This window comes from Anser brachyrhynchus, assembly GCF_964034855.1.
Source record: "Anser brachyrhynchus genome assembly, chromosome: 13".
Classification (NCBI taxonomy): domain Eukaryota; kingdom Metazoa; phylum Chordata; class Aves; order Anseriformes; family Anatidae; genus Anser; species Anser brachyrhynchus.
Genome location: NC_137708.1, coordinates 14,186,996 through 14,213,796, shown reverse-complemented (window position 1 = coordinate 14,213,796; position 26,801 = coordinate 14,186,996). Strand labels below are relative to the sequence as shown.

At 39.3% G+C, this 26,801-nt stretch overlaps 1 protein-coding gene and 1 long non-coding RNA gene across 5 annotated transcripts in view; one reads left to right on the top strand and one right to left on the bottom strand.

Moving 5' to 3' along the window:
• NRK (Nik related kinase) overlaps window positions 1-19,551 on the top strand; it is a 98,108-nt gene extending 78,557 nt beyond the window's left edge. For all 4 annotated transcript variants that reach the window (XM_080553968.1, XM_080553967.1, XM_080553969.1 and 1 more), the window contains 7 exons: window positions 728-871; window positions 2,107-2,241; window positions 4,166-4,266; window positions 4,801-4,950; window positions 8,238-8,397; window positions 17,434-17,573; window positions 18,406-19,551. In XM_080553968.1, the coding sequence (XP_080410094.1) occupies window positions 728-871; window positions 2,107-2,241; window positions 4,166-4,266; window positions 4,801-4,950; window positions 8,238-8,397; window positions 17,434-17,573; window positions 18,406-18,489 (914 nt within the window). In that variant the 3' untranslated portion in view covers window positions 18,490-19,551. The remainder of the gene's footprint in view (window positions 1-727; window positions 872-2,106; window positions 2,242-4,165; window positions 4,267-4,800; window positions 4,951-8,237; window positions 8,398-17,433; window positions 17,574-18,405) is intronic.
• LOC308177204 lies at window positions 5,646-17,427 on the bottom strand. Its single transcript, XR_013938947.1, has 2 exons — window positions 16,690-17,427; window positions 5,646-7,345 (listed from the first exon to the last, which is right to left on the bottom strand). It is a non-coding gene; the product is annotated as an uncharacterized lncRNA (long non-coding RNA).
• Window positions 19,552-26,801: the final 7,250 nt, after the last annotated feature.

The following is a 26,801-nucleotide window of genomic DNA, read 5'->3' as shown; positions in this document are numbered from 1 at the left end:
TTGCTCGTTACAGCAGGAAATTTTATGTCATTTCTTTAGAACCTGCTGACTAGGAAAGGTAGCCATCCTGCCAGCCAAACACTATTTTTGTACAGGGTGCATCCTCTGGTGTCAGTAACTCATTGAAGCTTCACTTCCTGGGGAACAATTGGGTTTCAGATGGATTCATTCCTTTAATTCAGCATTTGAAAGCACTCTTCCAAAAACCAGTTTTCAAACAAATACTCCACTTGCTTATATCAGTAGCTTTTCTTCCGGTGACTTTGGTCTTCTTCCTGCATTTTGATTGTTGCATTTGGGGGAAAGAGGAATTATATTTTTAAAAATTTGAAAGAGACCCTTATATCCTTCAGTTGGATCTCCTGTGTTGACGGAGGAGTGGTGCTAAACTGAGGCTTTTACAGCACTTACAAGCACACAAGTCACCTGAGAAGTTCAAGTTCGCAGAGTTTTCTTTTAATTTATTTTTTTTTAAATCAATATTGACTTCAGTGGAACTACTCGTGCTTCAGGTTACATGGGCATATAAGTGTTCTGCTGGGTAAAAATTGTAATGTTGGGATTGTTTTTTTCCTTCTGTTTTTCTGGGAGGTCATCCACAGAGCAACGGAGAAATTATCAGGTACCATTAAGAAGACTAAATAAAAATTGATTCTAAAAAACAATTAACACTTGGCTTCTGAATCATTGGGTGATGTATGCAGTATTTTTTTCTCTGTATCAACAGGAGTAAATTTACTGGTGGGAACGGAGAATGGATTATGGCTACTGGACAGAAGTGGGCAGGGAAGAGTTTATTCACTGATTACAAGGAGACGATTCCAGCAAATGGATGTTCTGGAAGGACTCAATGTGCTAATTACTATATCAGGTTAGTTCACTGTCTAAAAGTACCTGACCTGCATTGGGGTTGGAAGTAATTAGAGAAGAACTAGGTTATAAAATAGGTTGAGAAATTTCCTCTTACAGAAAATCACGGGATAGTTATTCTTGTTAATAGGAAAACTCTCTTGAATTTTTAACACTTAGATTCTCATTTCAGATTTAGATGGGGCTCTGGGATATTTCATTACCTGTTTAATGTATAAAATGGTTTGTGAGAGTTTATGAAGTGTTTCATATTCTTAAAATGGAGTGTTTCCCAGCAAGTTATAGTTTGTCAGTCTGTTTACATGTTTCTGCAATGGGTGAACATCTATCTAAGTGCAATTCTGTTCGAATATCATTAAATAACGTCATTCTGTGGTCAATGAGATGTATGAACAGTCACGTAAGAGCGATACGTGCTGTGAAAGCACTGGTTACGCTAAATGGAGTAGTACCTTCAGTCTTTTCTGACAAAGAGCTTGGACTCTGCCCTTCGAGGTCCTGAGGCCGTTATTATCCACAGATGAGAGTGGCCTCAAGGTAGTACATAAGAAATGGAGGTCCAACAAGGAATGGCTGCCACTTCTCTACATTCCAGACTCGCTGTAGTAGGTGATGGTAAGAGCTGTTTGTCCCACATTGCCAGTTTCAGCTGCTTTTGACATGGTCCTCCTTAGACTGACCTGCTCTTGATCTTGCTTATTTACAAACCAAAGCAATAGAAAGACTGACTGAGTTAAAAGATGACAAAGTAATTCTCACCCTGAAAGGCATCCAAAAGAAAATAGTTACCTGTAATGAAGATTGTCAGTTAATTAGAACTAAAAAAGTCACTTACTCAAAATACCCATGGTAGGTTATATCTGTATTCCTTCCTTCACATCAGAGAGCAAACACCAGGCAATGTGATTATCTCTGATGATACATGCATCTATAGAGACCTCTTCTTTGACACGAGGAAGGAATTGTAGTCAGAAATTAAGACCTGACATGAAGCTTAATTCACAAGAGCACATATGCCAAATGTCATAGGGTTATTCATATTCCAGTTACCCCTTGGCGGTCATCATCACCCCAGGCTTTTCTTTTGTGCTGCTGGATTTGTCTGTCACCTTGACGAGCACAAAGATCTGCTGTACTCAAGGTCACAGAACTCCAGCTTTTTTTACGTGGGGGAGATCTTATGCTTCAATAAGTTAGTTATATCTTTTTTTTTCTCTTCCCCCTTGCAAATCCCAGGGAAGAAGAATAAGTTGAGGGTCTATTACTTATCGTGGCTGAGAAATAAGATTTTGCGCAATGATCCAGAGGTGGAGAAGCGGCAAGGCTGGGTGTCAGTGGGTGACCTGGAAGGCTGCGTACACTACAAAGTTGGTAAGGCCTTGTTTTTTCCTTAGAGAGATGCTTAATCATCCTTTGTCATCTCATGACACCAGCCTTTTTCTTCAGCTGTGTTTCGAAATTGTATTGGGCATAATATCTCTGACTGCTTTCAAACCTGCTTGCTTTACATGGTGGATGCTTTGCCCCTTGTCATTCCAGATTGCACCTCCTCTTGCACATGGTGTTATGGCTATGTCCCATGAAGGCTGGAAGAAGGGAGTGCCAGCCCTGTTCTGCTGCTCAGTCAGGGGTTTAGAAATTCTGTAGTTACTTAAGACTTCAATTAGAGTGATGTTTTCCACCCCCAGGCTACCAGCTTCCCTCCTGGCCCTGAGTAACTGCTGCTGAACTGGACTGGTACAGTACTAGGAAATCATGTTTGTAGGATGTCTGTAGGTAGATGAGATTGATGTCCTAGAGCTCATTGCTGTGTCTTGATCATAAAAGACCTAAATATACCTCTGTTTAAATTTACACACTGGCAACGTATGTACCGTAGCAGTTTAAATACCATCTTGCATTTCTTTGGCTTTCAGGTATTTCGTTTGTGAAGGTGAACATCAGTGTTGTGATAGCTTCTGTCATTTAACTGTCTGAGGGGGTGTAATGTATAGCATAAGTTCTGCTTTATTGAAAGATGGTATATGAAAGTGGCGGTGTTGTTTTTTTCCTAAGTCAAATAGAGAAATGATATAGACAAGCGCAGGAGACGATGATGTGGCTGGCTCTCATAAATGCTTTGCTTGACATTTCTTTGCATTTAGATCTCGTTGCTTTAAATGTTACGGGTTAAATCCAAAAAGAAATGTGCAACAGATGTGTCATTTTCTTTGTGATTATAGCTAAGCACCACATATTCCACTTCAGTTGCTCATTTTTGGTTTTGGTATGTCTTTTTTTTTTTTAAGTTATTCTAAAATTAGGCAAACATTTGGTGCTCTTCTGTGTTCACATATGACAAACCAAGTTTACTTCTTTGACAAAGCAGCTGCTGTTGTTTACCTGTTGGTGAATCTTCTTGTATCTTGACCTTTGTTCTTATAGTCATTTTTCCAGCTAGCAAAAGAAAAGGATGTGTTGTTTTGTGTTTTGGTAGGGTTTGTTTGTTTTTGTCTTTCCCTATCTCAGCCTTTGCAAGATTTCCCTGATCGGTATCCACCCTTATCTACTCTTAATGCTTCTGCTCTATGTTTGGGTCAGTGTGAATTGGTCCTGTTGCAAGCAGCAACAAACCTTAGCTCAGTTAGCATAGCACCTGCATTTTCTAAAAATGTCTTCCAAGCAGACGCTGAATATAAAATGAAGGGAGAATGCACTGAGATGTGATGCCCTGGTGTTCTGTTTCCAAACCAAATGCTTGCCTCTGGCAGCGTGAAAGAAGCCTCAATTTTCAATGCATGTTTCTTTGTTTATTCTCAATGGGCCCAACATGAGCTTAATCAACTTGGAGAAATGGCTCATCTATCCTAAATGCTTACTCATCTCAGAAACATGGGAGTCCTTCGCCCACACTAGCACATGGAGATTTAACCCCACACATGAACAGTGAAATGAAAATTCAGCATGTGGAGCAAAAGCAGCGTAGTCACACCCGGCAACATCGGTGTGGGCTCATACTTGAAAAATAAAGTAGACTGACTTAGCTGTAGGGTCAAGACCTTTTTTTCTGACTAGGAAGAGAAATAGATGTATGAGAATCAATATATAAATGTTGCTATCTGAGAATAAAGGGACTACATGTTTGCAGTCAGGGTTTTGACACTGGTGATGTTAAACACGGATGTCCAGAATGCATTAGTCTCCTTAGTGGATAGCGTCTTCCTCTACAAATAATGCACTGAAATTATTTCATGTAATGAGATGGTCTTTGATTTAAGCGTCTGATACCTAAGGAATTGTTCTTCTTGTATTACAGTAAAATACGAGAGAATCAAATTCCTTGTAATTGCTTTGAAAAACTCAGTGGAGGTTTATGCTTGGGCTCCAAAGCCTTACCACAAATTCATGGCTTTTAAGGTAAGTTAAACTTCACTTTGCTTCAGACATACCACCGTCTCTCATCTACTCCTTGCTTTTGACTTTTGTTGTTTTTTATAACATTTATTTCTAGTTAAAGATAAAAATGAATATTCCTTTAAAGAAAATGTAGCTCATTTGACATACATTGGAGGTGGCAGGCATGAAACTGTCACAGTCATGATTCTGTTAGATGTGAACAACTTGTTTCAGTGCTGTGCCAAGATGTACATTTAAATTCACGAAGCTGATGCTGATTTCCCTCGGAGAAAGAGGAAATGTAACATGAATGGTACTTAGCCTAATTTTTGCCTAGTCCATTTCTAGAATATGGATTTTTTCAAAACACAGGTGAACTATCCAACTCTCTTTGTGGCCCAAAGGTTGATGGATACTTAGCTCCTTAAATGTAACGTGCTGGTAGAGCAAAAATGGGTAACTTTTCAGTTCTGAAAATTATTAAGGAAAATTATGTATGTTGATCTGTAAACCAAGAGCATTATTGTATTCTATAGTGTATTTTTCTTCTTGCAGTCCTTTACCTCACTTCATCACAAACCGCTGTCAGTTGACCTGACTGTTGAAAATGGACAAAGATTAAAAGTGATCTATGGCTCTCTAGTTGGCTTTCACGCTATTGATGTGGACTCTGGATCTGTGTATGACCTCTACCTTCCAACACATGTAAGACACTCTAAAAAGTTACATAAACACCTTTGTTATTTGGGCTGTATATTGGTGATAATCAGGTTAAGTGGTGTGCTGTATTTCAAAACAGAGGGTAAGAGGATAATTACTGTATACCAGCTAATAGAAAATGACTTTTTGCATGCTTTTGTAATAGTGAAGTTCTGTTAAAAGGCTTTTTTTTTTTTTCCCCCCAGATTTAGAGTATCAGTTTTAACGGTTTAATGTCAGAAAGCCATTGTATGGACAGTACTATTTTTAATTGATTTATCCTGGAAATATAAGACTTTTTTAAAGCATACAAAACCACAATATTGAATTTGGTGACTTTCATAATCTGCCAATGTGTTTTTCTGTCTTGATCACTAAATTGAGCTGAAATTTGGCCTTGTTTAAAAAGATGTGCAGCATATGTTTAAATCTTGATCTGCTTTCAGGCATGTTATCTTTGCATCAAAGAGTACCTGTAGCTAGAGGAGCCACGTATAAATTGAGTCCAAACATGCATTCACATGGGTTAACAGGTGAACACATGAATAATCCTAATTTCTTCACTGTGGAGCAAACTTGCATTCATTTTACATGATTTACATGAGCTCATGTGATCTACAAATGTGATTTGCCTTTTAGTCATGACTCTGCAGAAACCCAGCTTCCAGGCCAAATAAATTTGCTGATTTTCTTACTGCTCAGTTGCCCATGAAATCAGTCCTTACATTAAAAAGAATTCAGGATTTTCTGCTTAGGTTTTCAAGCAGAAGTTGGCATGAAGATGTTGATTTCAGGTACATGTTGCATGGTGTACCTGTTCGCTGAGAGATGATGTTGACTGCTAAAAACAGCCTAAATTGAGTTAAAAGCAAAGTAATTACTCTGCAAAAGTAAAAGAGTGGTATGGGGCTGTCCAGTATGAAATCTGTGCTCTTTTTTTCTTTTCTTTTTTTTTTTTTCCTGTTATTTCTTAGCTGTTCTAGATGGTTCATTTCAAAGTTGTGGGTCCCAAAAGCCACAGAAATTTAGGGGATTAAGTCCAAAAAGCTAGTGGATTCCCATGACTCTGGTCTGATGGGGGGCTCCCAGCAGGGGAACTTCTGTGCTCACTTGGAAAAACCCTCCCTAAAGTCAGCAGAGCTCCACACAGGCAAGAGTGTTAGCTGATGGGTGCCACTGCTTCCGTGTATGCCAAGGGATGGGACTTCCAGTAACACTCGGTTTGGAGGGATCTCATCCCACATCTGCATGTTGCAGCCTGGTCCAAGACCCTTTAATTTCTTTATTTATTTTTTCCTCCCTCTCTCAGCTCAGTGTTTTCAAACCAAACGAAAACCCATGCCCTGTGGCAAGCCACTTGATCACCCTGCTACCCTGACGAGTGACAGCCTTCAAATTGTCACACCTGTGTTTTCTGATGGCCACAGTGTTTACGGATGATGGTTTATAAACTTCTCTTAATTGCAAACTGCTCTAGGTGTTTAGAACAGGCTGCTGAATCACCTGCTACAAACCTGAGCTGTTTTTTGTTTGTTTGTTTGTTTAAGGGCCTTAATATTTGTGTTGTTAGATGGCTTATTTAATCCAACAATTAGTAGCTTTGTTAACTATGCAGCTATGGAAAATTCACATCAGTTGATAAATGTAAGCGTGATGCCTGCGTGCCATCCCTGGAAGTTGGTTGCTAAGCGAGGTGAATAATGACTTGTCACAAAGATCATCAGCATAATTGCCCAAGATGTGAAAGGCAGAGGAAAAGGGGAGCCTTCTGAGTGGCTGCAGTTCTCCAACAGGCTGCGGATATAATTATGCACATGATGAGAGAGATTTCCCAGGTGATTGTCCTGAAGATGTGGGGCACCTTTAAGACTGGCTCCATTTGCGTGCGCTCTTCAACCAAAAGTTAGCATGTACTAAAAATATATTTTCCCTTTAGAGTTTTAGACCTGAAATAAATCTGCTGCTACGGTAGTTCTTTTTCGGTATTTTATTATTTCAAAGAGCATCTGATAGACTGGATGATTTTCTCAAGGAGCTTTGTAGTGACAACAGAGCAGACTTCAACAGGCTGACTTTAGATACTCTTGCTTTCTGGTAGCCTCTTTTCCTGGTTCCCCACCTCTTTCTCCATCTCTTACCTGCTTCGATCGCTCATGCGAGTACCAAGGCAACGCATTAAAATTGCTCTGCGGCTCTGGATACCCGTTCTAGTGTTACGGATAGTTGTTGCGGAGGCACGGAGTCAAGTGGTTGGCCTGGGTGTATTCAGTTGGGCAAGTACAGCTTCGGTGCTTCTTTACTGTTCATTCTGCCCTTCCGGCATGTGTAATGTATGTGCTTGAAGAAAACAGATCTGTGTGTTGCTGGCTTGTGAAAATGATGCAGAAACTCCAGTCATGTGCTTCCTAGAAAGATTCATTGTAGTGGTTTAATTGACTGCTTAATTATCCTGTTTTGAGTAGTGCTTTTTAAAAACAAAACAAAAAGAAATGCTTTCTTAATGATTTTAAGGTTTTCCTCGTTTTCGTTCAAAAGTGCTTTCATAAAACCCCACCTCCATAGTTGTATACTTTGACTTCTTTTTTTTTTCACTTGGGACATGTGTTGGCTTCTGGGAGAGATTCTAGTGCATCGAGCAGCTGTTAAAATAACTTGTGTGAGTGAAATGCACTGTTTCTTGTGGCATGCAGAAAACATATGCTGAGCAACACTGAAAAGGGGAACTATTTGTAGGGAAGAATGTGGGAAGGGAAGGACATAGAGTGGCTTGTGTTTGAAAGGTCCAGGTACAATGTTCAGCTTGCTGTAAATACTGTTAAATTTACATTTTTTTTTGGCTTGAAAGGGGATAGGGAAATATGGAAAGTGAAAGCACTGGTTTCCTGGAACATGGAAGCTTTTGTTCTTCCTCCATCTTCTGAAATAACTGTGAATTCAAATTTATTTCACCTGTCTTATATTTACATAATGCAGGTGTTTCATAAATAAGTCAGTATTATTGTGTCTCAGTGGCTCCATGGCTTCTTGAAACCCGTTAATCCTAGTAAACATAAAGTGAAATACTGAACATTGCCTTGTTTGCAAACCTACTGTAATATCTAAAGGGGGGAGGAGAGGAGAAAACCTATTTCAGGGGCTAGCTTGCAAACTGCACAGCTTTTCTGAAAACAGGCGTTTCTTTCACTTTCCATGAGCTAGTTCTTTTTATTGCTCTGTCAAGCTAGTTAGATTGATATAGTCACTAAAATTGCAGTCCATTTTCTGATATAAATCTTAGCAAAATATGATTCTAGATCCAAGGAACTATTCGCCCACATGCCATTATCATCCTCCCAAACACCAGCGGAATGGAACTGTTACTCGCCTACGAAGATGAAGGCATCTACATTGATATATATGGGCATTTCACAAAGGAAACTGTTTTACAGTGGGGAGAAATGCCAGCATCTGTAGGTATGTATGAAAAACTGTGTTTTATTAAACGTAAGGTTCTGCTGCATGAAACCTGACTACTTTATGAGGTTTGTATCTATGCGAAAGTGGTTGTGTGGCACATAAAGCAACTTCTGAGCAAAACAGATATCTGGAGAGTAAAGAGGTTTATGTATGTTTATGTTAAAACAGCCAACGATTGCAACAGGGTCTTCAAGTTTGGATCACGGGGTTTGTATTCTTGTCATACCGTTTATTGCATCATACCCTTACTATACAGCCAAGCTTCCCTGGGGGTGCAGCCTCCAGAGAGTTTTCACAGAGAGAATTACATGAATTAGTGACACAAAGGTGCTTGTTTTCTGCTTTGATTGTTCATAGCCCATAGCATTTTTACGTAAAAATTTGCAACTATAGCAGGGTGAGTTATTGAAAAGGTCTGTAACTGCTGTCAGATGGCCCCTTAATTTTATCACTTCAAATTCACAGTACAGGGTATTTCCAACAGATTCTCAGTCTCTCCATGTTTCCAGTGGCTTTGTAGGAGGAGATTCTCATTGTATTGCACAGGACAGCTGCTTGTTTCACCTTCCCCAGAGGGCTTCATGTTAAGTGTGGGGAAAACCAAGAACATAACACAGGCAGATTTTTGTTTTTATTATTAGTTGCTTTTAATTTCTTTTTTGTCTCATTCCTGTTCTTCTGGATCTTAAAACATACAAACAAACAGCAAAAGCCCACGACATTTAGATTGTGCAAAAGCAGATTATTAGCTTGGCAGAAACTGGATGCCACAGTGAAAAATGAAGAAAGTTCACCTTTCTCCTTGCACTTGTAGTCGGGTAGCTTTAGGAAAAGTCCATTAAAATCAGTAGAGTAACACCCTTGAGGAAATACCAAGTCTATCATTTGTAGAGGGTTTTCAACAGTACTGAGAGCAAGAAACCCGCCTCTGGAACACACATTGCTATAAGGGAACTTGTATTTTTTGCACTGTTACTATAAAATTCAGCTACAGAAGTACTTCAGTTCCAAGAATCAGGTGTGAGGTTATAACCTGACTGTGTAGTATTTGCTTCCCTCCACTAAATACACCTATCTCTGCTTTTCAGCCCCTACTCAGAGCTGCAGGGCACAATTAAAATCTATCAAGTCAATTCTCCATTTCTCATATGAAAATCTAATAATCCTTGATATGTTGAAATTTTATATCCCCTCTGAATTAACGTTAGAAACACTCTAAGAAATAATCAATAATCAAAGAGCAATTACTCGGGAAGGGTGTAGGAAGAGTTCTAACAAGAAGTACTGAATGTAATTGGAAGCTGCACTGAAGAATGTTATCTCAAGGAGACAGCTTTCAAGACCCTTTTCATTATGGGAAGTACTTCCTTAGGCCTTAAAAAACGCAGCAAGCTTATTTAACATGAACCATTTTTTAAAAAAAACTGTCATGTTTTATACACCTTGTGGTGTGCATATATGATATCGGATTTTCATAAATATTTAAACTCTTTGTTTTTTCACGTGTACCTTGTGGGTTAGAACTCCTTTTTCTTGCCTTGGGAAGAGATGGAATTTTAAAACAAGCTGCCTTTATGTAACTGTCCTGCTTGAGATTAACCCTAATCTCATGTTTAATACTTGCTAAAGCATAGATTATTTGTAGCTATTACAGGCTTTTCTAGTTGTACTGCTTTTACTGTATGCTATGGCCTAAAGATTCACTGATATCAGGTAATTAGACAGTGTGTTTCAAATGTTGATACATAAGGAACAAAAGGCTTTATTACATCTCACTTTAGAAAGGGAGATATTGCAAGAATTATTGCAATTATTTATGACTGCTGCTTGGAAATCTGCAGTTTGTGACACTGGGTCCTGATTGCCCTCAAAGCTTTTTTTTCACTTCGTCTGGACAGAGTTTGTAGGAATGCCTCAGAAGTGTACCAGAAGGAGCTTAAGTCCTTTTTCCTAACCTTGCTGAAAGTACTGAATCATCAAACCTACAGAAACATGAGATAGGTTTGTAAAGCGTTCTTGTGCCTGGGAATCATAATTCCTTAACTTCAGTAAAAAATTTCCTTGCATGTACCCTGCTGGCACTGAAGTGAATAAAGCTTCACCACTTTGGGCCAGCTGAGTATATGATCCTCTGTGCCAGTTAATTACTCTCATTTAAAACCTCTTTCTGCCTACATCTGGATAGGTATGAGATTCTCAATTTCTCAAGGTTGATTACATCTTAATAGAAAGATGCCATTTGGACATTCTCCTTTCCACATGCTCATGTAGCCATTCCTCTTGTTCTTAAGTATGCAACCATTATAATGATTTGCATGGAAAGCCATCAGTGCAAAATGACCTAGGCATTTTCGTTAAAGTATTTTAGGGCAGTTAGATAGGAAGCGGTTGGAGCAGACACACCTCGGAGGGTGGTATCCTGTCTAAAGAATTTTACTGTACAGCGGCCTTGTCCGTGTGAATTGTTGGATTTTCTCTGCGGTCGGTCTAGAGAGATGGGCTCCACCAGATGGGAAGGCATCCCATTTGGAGACAGGTAGCTAAGGCAGGTCCAATGAAGCACGCTACTGAGGTAGCAAAGAGTGAGTGAGATGAAATTTTTACGATGGTAAGGTAAAGAGGGCTGAGTAAACAGATAGGTCTTTGCAAAGCATCCCCAAGTGCTCAAAGAGCAAGACTGTAGGTTTTCTCTGGAAGGAAAGGTGTCACTCTGTCACTCTTTCGTTGTTTATAATTCTGCAGATTCCACAGCTGAAGGGAGGCAGTCTTCAAACACCCCCTCTCAGTTGTCATTTGAAAATTTTCCAGTATGTTAACTGGAGAACTCTTGCATTATTGCTGCTGCCACAGCACTGAGGTCTCAGAGCTGGATTTCTTTGAAACAGAAATTTTCAGTTGTTGTGATGTGGTACAAGATCAATTTGACTTCTGATTGCATTCACATTACAGCTAAAAACCAATTAACCCAACCTATTACTCAACACAAAACCCAAACTTTAAACCGCTCTGTTAACTATTAAATTTTTTCCCATCAGCTCCTATTCATCTTCTTGTTCCTCTGAAATTCTAGTCTCCAGACAGAAACATGAGCTCTTATGAGAGAAGTCTGACGGTGTTATTTACATGGCCAAATGTAGGGGGAACTTGCAAGTTTCACAAGAGATCCTGTTCTGGAATTTCCAGACTTGACAAGGTCTGACAGGAGTCTGCATGAGCTTATCTCAAAAGTTTTCACTCTGTGCTTTAGACAGGAGGGTCTTGTGTTAACCTCAGGGTGCTCTCTAGCCACCTTTTGTCCAGTTCTTAGTTTCTTTAAATAAGTATTTTGAAAGAAAACTTCTGCAGTTGATAAAGTGTTTCTTGACTTAAAAAAAAAAAAAAAAAAAAAAGTGCATTATAATTGATAGATTTAGGGCAGGGAAACTAAATATAGCTTACTCTCCCAGTCTTTAAATTGGAACCTCTGTGACCTATCTGTTAATAAGAAATTGGAGAGAGGAAACTCAAATCCAATGGGAAATTAAAATTGTAGAAGTACTCTATCCATGTTTAATCTGAAAGATATTTCATATATGTAAGGCTAAATATAAATAGAGCTGTTATATTTTCTTTCTATAAAACAAGATTTTAAAAGGGTTTAAGAAACATCAAGTTAATATAATTTGAGAGCACTTTTGCCCTTCTGTGCAAGTAATGAATTATTTACAGTATGTCTGCTTGGCAGGTTGGCACAAAACCGGATATTCCCAAAGAGTAGGGGACCAATAAAAGTCCTGATTTCCTTTGCTGTGTACGTATTAAAATCAAAATGATGTTATGTGGAAAAACAGATAGGGTTACCAAAAGCTGGTTGCATTACTGCAGTAGTGCTCTTTCAACGCACTTACCAGTCCTTGAAATACTAGCTGGCCAACTCATGTACAGGAAACTCCTGCTCATATCTGAATGATTCTTGTTGGTCACATCTCCCATGCAGTGTTTTCCCCAGCAAACAGCAAACAAACAAGCCACCTCACGCCCTAAACATGTTTCTCACTTAGGTTATTAGTTACACTGGAATAATAATTGCAGAAGTGAGCAAGCAACAACTGAGAGCAGGCGTGCTTTGGAACAGAGATGCATATAAACATGTATTTAGTAAACAATAAGATTCCTAGTCAAAATTTTATTTAGTCGTAGCTCTTTTTTGGGTGGTTAGGGAACTGTATGTGTTAGGTCTTTGTCCAGGGGAGAAAAAAAAAAAAAAAAGGAAAGGAAAAAAACAACTTATATTCTTATATTATATAAGTAATATAAGTTATAAAACTTATATAAGTAACGTAAGTAATAGCAGTAAAACTATTTAATAGAATTGCACAAGAGAAATTCCTGTCTCCTTTCCCTGTCTTCCTCCCCCAAATTGCTTAACCTCTGGGCAGTGACTTCTGAAGCATGGGCAGCAGACAGAAGTACATGCAAGTAGCTAATCAGTCCCTAATCAGTGGTCAGCAGCATCACGGGAGAGCTTGAGGCTGGGTTTGAGCTTTGCGACATCGCAGAACGCTGTTGGTATCTCCGTGGGTTATCTTCATTCAAGCCCTCAACACACACATCTCCCTTTCATTTGTCTAAAACAAACCAAAAATGTTATCTCGCTGCGCCCCAAAATAAAAATTAAAAAAAACAACACCACCACATGCTTTTCCCAAAGAGGGCAGGAATCAATAGAAGTCATGATTTCACAGAGCATGTGGGGTGGGATTGAAGGGCCAAAGAAGGGTTCAGTAGAAATGTAGTCAGTTTTAAGATCTGTATGGTCTCTAATAGTTGCTATCTCTTACTGCCAGCAAAATCACTGGGTATTCTTTTAAAGTTCTTGCCTAGCTGCATACTGGCCTGAGGCAATTTTCTCAAACGTGTCCAGAAAAGCAAAATTCAGTACTTATTTTTGTGTTGCATTTCACCCTCTCCTAAAAGGAATTCAGTAAAGCAGTGTACCCTTGTACCTCATAAAATGGAGTTTGGTATCATGACTCACGCATGCAAAAGTGGGTCAGAATCTTTTAATTCGTGTTTGGTTTGTTCATTTCAACCTCTTGGTTTGTACAGAATCAGTTGCCTTCGGAATTTGTGGAGTCTCTATGGCTAGAGGCCTTTAAGGTCAGGTTAGACGATCAACTGTCACAAGTGATACTGGTGTGGCACAGAGATATGGATGGAGGAGAAGGTGCATTAAGGTCCCGTCCTGCCCTATTTCTGTAACACTAATCAGAAAAGCCCGATTTTATGTTATTTCGCTAAAAAGCTGATCTGATTCTGCTTTCATGTAGAGATAAGTTGGGAATAACTGCTTAGGGCAGTGAGCCAAATTCAGCACATGAGATCAGAAAAGGCATTTTTGAAGAGAAAGAATTTAAAGACAAAAAGAAAACTGAAGAAGGGAAGTGAGATTGTAGTGGTACCTGGGCTCTGTGACACCAAGTGCACTTCTCTCAGACTGAGTGTGCTACTGATGTGAGACTAAGAGATCATTAGCTCATGTCAGTGGCACTTCATAGAAAGCTAATGGTTTCAGTATGGCTCAGTAATTTCGTTCACCTTTTCTGCCTCTCAACCGTTTCCCCTTGAAGCAATCACTTCCGTGAATGGGGGCTCTCCTCAACCCGATGCTAATACACGCTGTGAACAGGAAACACCAAGTAGGTGGTCTCGACCCAATTTTAGAGCGTTCCTAATGCTTTCATGATGTTAAGAGGCTGATTTTGATCCCACTTCCCTCTACTGAGTTTATGGTGTGTATTCTGTGATCTCCAGGGCATACAGCTGACACAATTGGTGTAACAAGAACCACAGCTCGTGCACAACTGTACATCTTCTAAATACGTGGTAGTCTGGGTGAGGCAGAGGAGCCTCAGGTAACTCTGAGTGACTTTGCTCCAGAACTTTAAGCAATTTTGGCACATCAGTCTGAGCTAATATATGTTTGTTTGTTTGTTTGTTTTTTGCTGAGTTACTGTCCAAAGGACAAGAGCAGCTAGCTCTCTGTGTCTAGGATTGCTAGAAACCAGTATAATCTTGCATCATAATATAAATATATTTAAACGTTGCCAGCTGGAAGCACGAAATATTTTTATCTAAAGCTTTATGAAGTGAAGAGTGGACTCGAACTATTCCTAAATTGCACATAGTGTAGGAGCTTTTGTTCCAGAGCAAGTAGACCTAATTCTGAGTATCTAATCCACTTGCAGTTCATTGTACATGGCACGTTTGTATTCTAGAGCAAGTGTTCTCATGGGAAGGTTATCAAGACTCAGTACTGAACTTCGAATTCACAGCCTGCTACCCTCCAAATTAATTTCCATGTATAAATTTTTATAAGTGGATAACCCCAAAAATGGTATAATGGGGTCTTTCTGTTAGCATATATGTCTTCAGATGCAATTTGAGAAAAAACTTCTTGATTCTGCTACAGGAATGAGTTTTGTGCTAGTTGTACTTTGACATTTGCCATCGTCAGTTGACAAGTTCTCAATATATTGGCCAGCCAGGAGAACATCAGTGGCTGAAGGTGGAATATCTGTGTTATTATGTTCCTCTTGTAATACTGCTTGGGAGATCAGTTCCAATCTGAATATAGCAGCAGTAGCTCAGTCATCCAGGGCTTTCAAGGATGCAAGGACCTGCAAGGATGCTATCAAATTGAAATCTGCCAAAGACATGGATACGGCTGATACAGACACAGGGTATTGACAACTTGAGTGCGGATTTCACAAATGGAAAAGATAAGGAGAATTTGAGTGGATTAGGTCTTTCATGGTGGACCTACATGCCCTATACTAAACTGTAGCCACAGAATGTCGTCGTTCTATCGTTTATGTACACAGACCTGCCTTGCTGTCCCACTCCCCGGAATCATAGCCTACCTGCGTGTTTGGTGTGTTTGCAAATGTTAATGTGGTGTCAGATGTTATCAAAAATAGCAGATGTCTGAGTATTGTATCTTTAGCTTCTTTACTTTGTGTGGTCTAGGCCTGCTTTATTAGGTGACTGCACGTTAGATGGGTGCTGCCATGCAGCGAGCCAGAATGAGTCTTTCTTGCTGCCTACAGCACCCTGTCATACAGGCTAGAAAATTAAGCATAAAGAAAAGAATATGAATAAAAAAAGTGTTGATTTCAGGTGTTTGATTTCAAAAAATATCCCTCCTCTCCACCCTCTTCTCTCTTATCCTCAGCTCGTCAATGCTGTTTTGCTTTTCATGGAGAGGTTTATTCCTCTTTCCACATGACTGGGATACTGGGAAGTGATTTTCTTGCTTTCAGCTCTAGTGGCAGGGAAGCCTTCAGTGTGTAAAGAATAACTGAAAGAGAAGCCTACTTAAGCAGATTTGGGGAAAATTAATAGACTTTGGGGGAACTAAAATGTCAACGCTGTACCCAAAACGGACATGTTTCCAAGGAGGTATAGTTATCACACATCTGAACAAGGATTATAAAACAAGGATTCCAAGGTAATATTAAATCAACTGCTACAAGAAGAATATACAACCACTGGAATATATTTCCTTTATTTTCTCCTGTCCTTGTAAAGCAGGATCACAGGCTTTTGCTTTGTGTTATCAGTGTGTATGGAAAGCCTAGTTTTTAGACAAAATCTAAATCAACGTGGAAGGTTTTAAGGAACAGACATTGTTTGCGTTAAAAAAGCAGGACAGGCAGGCAGTGTCCTCTGAAGCTAAAAACCAGTCAAATGCACACGTTCCCTCTAGAATATTTCAGAGCACCACAGTTCTCGGACTAATGAAAAAACAACTCATAGTTGAGCAAGAACAATAATTTCTGAGCATTGGCTATCTAGAGCATAAATAATGTGTTTTTTACCTTGGAAGCCAATACGTACAGTAATCAGAGGATTTTAATTGAAACTGTCCCTAATTTGAAGTCTGTAGTGTTAACTCCTTCATCACTATCCTGATTTCTCATCCAGTTGCCAGATTTGAAGGGAATAACACAGTAAGCTTCTGCAATGCTGGAATATCTTAGAATCATCCAGGTTGGGAAAGACCTGTCTTCTTTGCTTATATCCAAAAACAAATTATGGGAAGACAGTAGCTAAGGACAGTAAATGAATCATGCCTTAGTCTCAGATTCCAAAGCATTTAGGTTTCAGACTAACTCAAACTTAGCAGCAAACATACTTAACTTCCTAATAGATGGCTATGGAGAAGACAGTCAAGATTTTTCTTGGACATGTAGAGTGAAAGAAGGATGAGACACCAAATGGGCACAAGTTGCACATTTGATAGTGTACTTAAGGTAAGTGTAGAGTCCAAAATAAGTGAGAAACTGAAATTCAGGTACTGTTCCCAAGACTTCTTGTGTAAACTTGAGTCATTCAGAATATGTTGTTATCAAACTGAAATGCTTCCGATCTGTGTTGACATAAGGCAAGAATCAATCTTTCAGCTGTTAAATAGCAGCAGCCCACACAGCTAATTTTCACAGCCTATATCCATAGTACAACAAAAAATAACAACTATTATAGGAAAAACAAAGAAAGAAAGGTTCCAGGCTCTTGAGTGAGCTAAAGAAGAGGTGAATGAATCTTGTTTTGGTTACCCTCGATCTTCTATAGAGGAGTTAAAACAAAGGACAATAGTGCCACTAGACTGGAGTCATTAGAAATAGTAAGGAATAGAATTAAAGAAAAATAGGAAAAAAATGCTTAGAAACATAAAACACTCTCAACACACTCTTTTCTGCTTTAAGATCATCTCTGCATAGTCTCTTTTTTCAAGCTCTGCATCAGAAGCTAAGAATTTAGCCTTTAAAAATGTATCAGCAAAGGTTTTGTGTGTGAATCCCTTTTTTTGAAACTAGCACTGTATTCCAGCTATATATTGGACTCCCACAAATGACTGGCTGTATCTGCATTTGGGGCTCACTTCTGTAAAACATTCTTGCATGAGATTAATTACTTGTGTACAGATAGTAACAGGCAAGTGTACTGGTGGCATTTTTTAACTTAAAAAAAATCTTTTTTTTCTTCTTTTAGCTTACCTTCAATCTAATCAGGTCATGGGCTGGGGAGAGAAGGCAATTGAATTGCGCTCTGTGGAAACAGGAAATCTGGAAGGAGTATTTATGCACAAGAAAGCGCAGAAGCTAAAATTTCTATGCGAAAGAAATGACAAGGTACGGAGATGAGTACAGTGTATTAATAGAGCAAAACCAAGTAATTTTCATCTACAAAACTAAGACCATTTAATTTCTGTAACTATGTATTTACACTGTTTTTTTCTTACCTTAGTATAATTTTCCCAACCAAAGCAAATGTTGTCAGTGAACGCACAAAGCAGTGGATATTCCACACCTTGACACAGCCCTACTTTACCCAGGGATGTTACAACTCCTGTTCCACCTAGCCTTAACTGATTTCAGAGGTGCTAACAAATACAGACATTGATGACTGGGCAGACTCCAGCACAGCACATGCAGTGGGGAGGACTGGTGAGCCAGCTCTGAAAATGCCTAAATACAAGACCGCCTCTCCTGGGCTGCCAAAATTACATGCAGCTCAGAGCAGCCATCAAGGTCAAAACAAACAAGAAAAAAAAAAAAACAGCACTAAGATTTCACATATTGAAGGCACCTGGAGAATGGATAATCAAGTATGATTTCTTGCATATGCCACTGCAGTGCTGGATAAATGTTCTCTGAAACCTGTTTAGTCCCACTGATTTATTTAGAAAACTGGGTCCCCTAAACTGTTTAGATTAATTATTTTAAAGTGTGTTCTTGTGATTTTCCAAATAGAAAAATATATATAGCAAAAAATATACCCCAGTTGTAGTACAAGCACTGTTTCCCTTTAAAAACTTTCTTTTTCAAAATTGAGGTGTGATTTATATATACTTGTACTTCGGACTGTGATGTTCTCTCATATTTTACGTATAGATAAAAATATTTTCATAAATGTACACTGACAGTAATTTTTTTTCCTTTTTTTCTTTCTCCCCCTTTCTAGGTGTTCTTTGCATCTGTACAGTCAGGAGGCAGCAGTCAAATTTACTTTATGACTCTTGGTCAAAATGTACTATTTAACTGGTAAATCATATCAAAATGAAGGATGCTTTGAAATTCCCTGTAGCTAGCAGTGTAAAATGCTTGAAGGTAATATATGCAAATTTGCACTTTTTACCTACAAAAATATTGTCATATAGAATTCATATTCTTTCAGTTTGGAAAGAATTCCATTTTCCTGTCAAATTACTGCAAACATGTTTAGTTTGTCTTCTCAAACATGTTGCAAACCAAGACTGTATTCAGAGTGTTAGAGCAACTTTAATGAAGAATGTAAAGTCCCTGTACTCAGAAGAGTTTACAGTTTCTTTTTTTACAGATAATGTAATATTATCATCTTGAACTGAAGTCTCTTTCTTTTTTGGACAGCAACATCTATAGGTAGATATAAAAACAAACAAGTTGGATGGCAAATTGGAATCTATTTTGAATTGGTTTTTGGTTGTTTTTTATTTTGAGCAAGTTTTACTGTTGCACCAAGACTCACTTGTGTGAGTCTTACAATCAGTGGAAGAGTGACCTTTCACAAAGGGGCTTACCTCAGACGCAGACTGAGGGATTGTGTCCTGCAGTAGGGAGAATGCGTGCATTTCACTGCAGAGCTGTTAAAGCAGCTACTTTGGGACGTGCCCCACGTGGTAGATTTTACAAAATGCAGGGGACAGACTTCGTGTTTCTCTCAGGGCTGGACGCCTGAGCCCATAGACACAGTTACTGTAGAATGTATTTGTAAAAAACAGTTTAAATAGTAGTTTGTCAAAATCATAAATGCATAAAGCGTTAGGGACCTGAACCTGTAATTTTTCCTCAAACAAGGGACCCATACTCATGTGAGTTGATTTAATGGCACTACCCCTGTATATAAGGGCACAGGATCAGGCACCTTCTTTTCTTTCCTTCTTGCTCTTTCAGCAACAAGTCTTCATGTATTTGTGTGTAAATATAATCTTTTCAAAATGGGTATTAACAAATGTATTCTTAATATAGTTATGAAAATATCCAGAGTTATTCTATTATAAATAAGAAAATATAAATAATTTCAGGTGCTTTCTATGCTAACTGCATCTAAATAAAGCTGCATCCACTAGTGTTATTGGTGCCAGTGTTTCTGCATAAACTCTGTTCTCAGGGGCATGTAACTTGGCCATAAAACTAAACAGACATTCTGTGATTAAATTGTAGGGTTTAATGCAGTCAGCATTTAGCTGATATTTGGATGTGCTTTGAGAATGTAAAGCATCAAGTGTAACACAAAGGAGCTTATTCCAGACATGATATAGTATGGATGACACTGTAGGCAAAAGTGAAATTGGTAGCTACAGTGTTTGAAAATAGTTTGGTTTTGTTTTTACTTGAAATATGTGATACTGGAAGGTGCAGGGAAAGTGTGATTCTGTGTATTGGAATATCTGGTTGTCTACCTCAAGGATGATGATTCAAAATTTGCTAAGGGGAGAAATAAAGCTGTTAAAACTGGTAGCTGTTTTGTACAGCATGTCAAATTAAGGTAGCGTTAGCCATCATTTTGTGACTGACGGGTGCTCAGACTGCAACCATCAGCTCCAGAATTGGTATCTTCCCATATAATATCAGCAGAGAATCAAATTAGGGACTAATCGCCTCTTCCCCATGGTGGCACCTCAACTGCTGCAGGTAGATAGAGATGCTAACACTGTTCCTCTGTGTTCTTTGGCTATGTGGAGGACCGCACTTTCCAAAGATATTAACCTAGCACTTTTCATGAGCACTAGCTTATCTCAAAATGTATAGTGTTTTTTTATGAAGTATTTTCCTCTTAAATGGTTAAACTTACAGAAAAAAAAAAAAAGCCTAAGCCATACTAAAAAATATATGCAGTTACATACTCAAAGTAAATTTAAATGCATGCAAGTGATCAGCTTGTGTGCAAATTTAAAATCTGTGTGGTATGCATTGCTCGGGCAAAGCTGTGTGAAAACAGGTCTCTGGCTATTTGTAGTAATGCTCCTACCTGTTGTCCGTGCTAGGGCTGGGACAAATGAGAAAAACAGAGATATTTTAGCCTGGCGTGGCTCCCTGTGCTACTGAGCACGGGGCTTATTTTGTTCTACTGTCACCAAAACCCAACAAAACAAAAACAGAGATGAAAGTTACAATTACAAGCAAAAGAAATTACAATCAGAAATACAATTTACTTGCTTTTACTTCAAATAAAAAATCTAAGAGGCTGTGAAGAAAGAACACCTTTCATTTTGTACCCAGTGGGTGTGCAAAACTTGCTTGCAAAACTGCTCTTGCTATAAGCAATCAGTGACCCAGGCTGCTCTACAATATTTTTAAAGTGTGCTTATCACAGCAGCCTCTGCATAACATGGACGGCAGGTGAAATTTTCCTCTTCTCCCATTTTGGCGACAACAGGTAGGAGGCAGGTTTTTCCTGATGCTAGACAGTAGTTTAAACGGATTTAACGGAGTACAGTGGGAATTCAGATAAGACCGTGCCAAGAGATTAAAGAAGCAAAATGTCATCAAACTCGTTTAATATTACTGCAACAGAGAAGTTTGACAGTAAGTTGACACTCTGTGAAGATGTTTAGCTCTCTACCAAGAAAAACAAAGTGGGTTTGAGAGAGGGGATGTGTGCTACTGCATTAAGATGTTAAACTCTCGTTCTGCTTCCTTCTATTAGTTCTCTTTTCTTTTGAGCTATGATTCAAGTCAGTGGTTGGATTTTCACCTGTCACTTTGCATGTAAAACCATTGGAATTATTGGGATTAACATCCGTGTGTAAATAAGGAAAGAATCAGGACCTTGGAGGTGAATGCTTTTAAAGGATTTAGAAGTGGTATTCCAAATAGTAAGGCAATGAGGTGTAACAAGGAGAAGAATGTGTCATTTGCTCTCTATCAAGAGAAAATCAGAAGGAGTGAAGATGAGAAAGCTCAGAGATGTTGAGAAGAGTAACTGAAGAGAGTAGAAATAACTGAAGAGGAGGGAAAAGCTGAAGAAAATAAACGAGTAGTCAAAGGGAGGCAGTGGATGTCTGGCATGGTGTATTGCTGTAGGAGGAATAATAAAAAATAAAAGTTAAGAAATGTTAAGGAAAGTAACCAAAGAAATGGAAAGGTATCTGGAGTGACGGGGTGGTCTGAACGCTGAATGAGGGTGCTCTGAATGGTTATTAAGTAAAAGCTCAAAGGCTGGGGAAAAAAAAAAAAATCGAGAGACCCAAGGTTTTCCTGATATAAGTTTAACTATGCAAAATGTGTATCAGCTCTGTGGTTTCATTCTGTGAGGAGTTTCTCTGGCTGTATGTACCCTCTCTCTAACTCTTAGGACCACAGGGTGAACTGCCGAACAGTTTGGTTTTCCTCTCATTTCACTTTGATGTGAACCAACGCAATAGGGGCAGCAGGGCAGAACATCACGGTTCCACACCTGTGTTCCTTTGGTACATGCAGTTGCCTAACGGCAGGTGGTGCTCCTAACATTGCATTTGCCCAACCAAGTGTGCACTAACACTGCAGCGAGATCGTTTTCTATGTGCCTGCTTTCATTTAAGAACGGGTGAACTCTATTCTGCAGCCTGACCCTTGATGCGTGACTCCAAAACCTGGGAACAATGCAAGCTGTGTACTGTACGTCATGTATGTGGGTTTTTTATTGTTCCCTAATGTTCGACTTGTACAACTGAAACTAATAAAAAAACTCTGAAAATCAAAACTAATGCTGTCCTTGTAAAATTTTGTTATCTTGGCATAAACTATTGTAGAAGTCATATAAAGCTTTGTTTGTTTTCGAAACCCAGTCAGCACACCTACAGAAATGCCTGGCTCTTTCTGCCTGCACCTGTCTTTAGAGATGAAATAACATACTTCGCTGCAGTGGATAACGATGTTGAGGTGACAACTGGAGTTCAGACTCCACAGAATGCAAGTAACGGTGACAGCCAGCGCTGTGCTGTGCGCCGTGCTGCTAACGAGCTTTACAAGCAAGTTCCCGTGCTTCTGCCTTTTCCTTGCACACACCCCCAGTGGACCCAGAGAGAAACAACAGCTGGAAGGCACTGACACGGCAAGAACTGGTTTTATGACTGTTTATCAGCCTGAAGCCAGTGTAGCCCCTTCGCTTCTTCTCAGGTATGCTCACGTCGCCTTTGTTGCCGCATATAAAATTTACCTGACGTGAGAAGTGATGGCACATTGTAGCTGTAGCATTTAAGAGTGAGAATTAAGAAATTTGTCGTTTATGCCAACGCTGGAATTGAAAAGGATGAGTTTATATATATATATACACACATATGATTTTTTTTAATAATAATAATTAAAAAGATTATATTGAAATAAAGTTGGTTTTTTTAGAACCAGCATGAAAAATCTTGTACCCAGCTCCAAATATGTGTCAAGACTTGCAGGTGAGGACCCCAGGGTTTACTCTTGAGGTGGTCCTTTGTTTTCTGACTGTAGGTAAGCGTTACCTTGGCAAAGGTTAGTAACACACTGAGAAGTGGCAATCTTCTTAAGCTCTGTTTTTCTCCTTGCTTTTAATATTGTCAGATTTTTCAGAGGTGTGGCTATGGGTTCCATCTTCCCTGTCAATTTTTACCAGTTCTTTTTTCTTCTTTTTTACCCCTTTGATCAAGATGGTTCTGCTGTTGCCAGGGAAAAATTCTAAGGCCAATATTTTTCCATGTTTGTTTTTATAAAAAGACGGAAGCAAATTTCTCCCTTCATAAAAAGCAGACAGATGAACAAACGGGCAGGCTTTTCTCTGCAAAAGTTTCAGGAAGCAGAACTTTGAAAGTAACCAGCAAACCGGCCTTTGTACCTTTTACTGTGAAAATAGAAGCCCATTTGCCATTCCCAGTAATGCTTCTCCATTTTTGGCCTAGTTACAGATGGAAAAATAAACGTTCACATGTGCTCAGTATAATCTCTTGCAAAAGCCTATCTCCTAAAGTCCTAGCAGGTGTTTTACTTGAGCCTGAATGGCCTGGTCATAAGAAGGAAACTTAATATGAAGGAAGCCTAAGGAAAGCTTATAAAAAAAAGCTGGAGAGCAACTTTCTGCTCAGGGAGACAAGGGGGAATGGTTTTAAACTAAAAAAGGGGAGATTTAGATTAGATGTTAGGAGGAAATTCTTCACTCAGAGGGTGGTGAGGCACAGAACAGGCTGCCCAGAGATGCTGTGGATGCCCCATCCCTGGAGGTGTTCAAGGCCAGGCTGGATGGGGCTTTGGGCAGCCTGGGCTGGTGGGAGGTGTCCCTGCCCATGGCAGGGGATGGAACTGGGTGGGCTTTGAGGTCCCTTCCAACCCGAGCTGCTCTGTGATTCTATGGTCTCATCCTACCCTTAATTGTAGTACGATGATGTGGCAAATATTGACTAAACAAAAAGCAAACTGGCCCAACTAAGGCACTTGTTTGTGTGACCGGTAAGTAAAATTCAACTGTCTAGCAACAAAATAGAATTAGTCTTTCTCTGCTCATCCTTGTTCATGATCCTCTCCTGCTCCCATCCCAAGTTGTTCAACCGAAATGCTATTGTGAAAACAGAAAGTTGCAGACTGCTAGAAACTGAATGCACCTGGAGATGCAGGAGCAAGTTCCAGACTCCACATCTATATGCTGTAGCACTGGTTCATGTGCTACAGCCCCTGGCATAAACACAAATCATGGAAGAGGTGCACACTGGACTCCAGGACAGCCTTCTGTCATCAACAAATCAGACCAGGCCTCTCCATGACCCTTCTTAAGGTAGCAGCCATAATCACACTAATATGTGACTTGCTTAGTCCTCCTCCTCCACACGCACACTTCATTCTAGCCTTACACACTCGCATCTTTTTTGTGCTGTATGTTCTGTAACGTGCTGCACAAAAGAAGCACATCAGTGCCAAAAAGCAACAGTAAGATAGTTGTTAGCTTGTATTCAACGAAATCAAGCAACTGTTTATTTAGAACCTGTAGGGTTGCTAAAAATGCCTTCCCTTCCTGGCTATTAGCAGGCACTAATAAGAGACAAAAATTCCTTTCTCCCTGGAAAAAAACCACCCTACCTTAAGAGCCCCTCAAACCTACTGTGACTCATTAGAACTGCCCTGATCCAAGTTGTATCCGTGCTGCACCTAACGGCATAAACAGAAATTTCTACTGTCTCTATGACAAAAATACACTTCTGCAAAGAAATCAATGCAAGTCTGCGGTTTTGGGGTTATCTCCCATCATATCTGAAACTAAAATATCTTCATACACTTTGTAATTTGCCAAATATTTGCTAAAAAAATTGCCAAATATTATAAATAATGTAATTTGTAAAAGAGTACAGCTAGGCAGCAAGATACAACTATACACCTGCACACAATGCAAGCTACAGAGTATATCAAACAAACTGTAAGTACTTTTGTATTACCTATTGCTGCTGGAGCTCAAATGAAATGGCATTTTAATTTTATCTTTGTTTTATATTAAAAAGTGGTTTGTTCCATGGTACCAAATTGCTCTGGAATTAAATTGGTTCTCCAAAGACCATCATAAAAGCTATCTTACAACTTCAGTGCCATGTTTAGACAGCTGTATTTAAGTTAAATGAAACACAAGCAAACTGCAATCTATATTAAAGGTTTTCTCGTAGACTAACATCTGCGCAACGAATCAAGGTTCCACATAACAAAAGTGTAAGAGATCCTCCTGCTGACAGCCCATCGCTTTCTTAACCTGTTCTTCAAAATGCACAGAGCTGGTTAAAGGGCAAGAGCATGTCATCTGGGCAGGCACCTCAAATGTTATTTTAGTATTATTTAATCATATCCTGTTATTTTCAAGGTTGAGTTAACAAAAGCACCTAAGAGATGAGGATGAAATGTATTGGGAAGGCTATTTTATTTTTTGTCCTCAAAACACCTTGTGGCAAACAACTGCTTTACAGTAAGCTTTATGATCTTGCGCGGTAACTCATTTCTTTTTAAATCTACAGCATCACATTGTATACTTTTATGCTCTTCATTTTGCAAATATGTATTAAACATAGTATTTTACAGAATGTAGTAAGGTTCTTCTATTCAGCATAGCCTGCTCCTCACTGCTATAGAGGCTGACTGCTGTTTTTCTGAAGGTGTGTTGTACATAAAAACTGAGATCCTCAGCTCTTAACTTTTTAAATTCTGATGCGGCCATTTGACGGCTTGTCACCATTCCTTACTGATTCTCCAAGTCTTTCTGAACTTCTAGTTTCTAATACAATCTCAGACTCCATCCATCCCATCCCACTGGTCAGGTATGGCAGGGTGACATCTAGACGAACTAAAGATGTAACTGGTCATTGAAGCACGCTGTTGATGTGCAGTCAGAGATTTACCCTGCTTCAGTTTTTAAATTGGTGTGTTAGCTAGACACCTGCTGGTGAGAAAGAAGGCAGCAGGAGTAAGTCTCTGGGAAAGGAACTATCTTGTATCTGAAACTGCAATGCATACAAATTTATCCAAAATTTAGAAAGTATTAACTCTACTATCCATCCATATTAGTCCATTATCACTCCATAAAAGCTACAGCTTCATCATTTTCCTGAGTCAAAGCCCAGTGACTTACAATAACAAAAAATCCTGAAGACGGTGGTGGTACATGTACCAATTAGTACTGCTCTAAATAAAATAGCTTTCTTCTGCAAATCATATCACAAAGCACAATGCAGAGCAGCTGGGAACAGCCCACAGCTTTCCCTCATAATGCCTAGTGACTCACTTAACAGTCAAAAATATTGTACACCATGGCTCCCTGGGTACGGTTTGCATGTGATGTGAAATCATATCCTGTGTGATCTCACTAAAAAGGTGTTTGGGTTGCGATCACTTCTTAAATCACAAATGCCACTTTATCAGTCCACACAACAGAATGTGTGTTTACAGGGGAAAACGAAACAAAAAACCAACAACCGTTAAAGTTTTACTCAATACTCTGGCTTCAACATAGATAGCAAGAATGACTAATATCAGTTTTCCTCAATAAGGAGTGCACTATTACATCAAATCCATAAATTCATCCAACTACTAGGGCAGTCCAAAGGCCAGTAAAGATTTGTTTTTATACCCCAATGTCTGAATTTTTTGGTCTGTTTTAAATGGTTTTAAACAGCTTTTCCCATTTCCCTATGGCAAAGGCAGCAGCCTGAGAATACAGTCATTCACCGAGAACTGCTTTTGGCCCAGCATTTGGAGCAGCACGGCCTAGGCTGGAGCCCCACTTTGGTCTTCTGGATTTCTAAAAGTTATCGGGAGTGGTGCCATGGTAAGTACCGGGCACAGCTTCTCTTCTTTTAGTGGGTGACATTGGTAGTAGGGGGACAGTTGGACCAGGTATCTTGG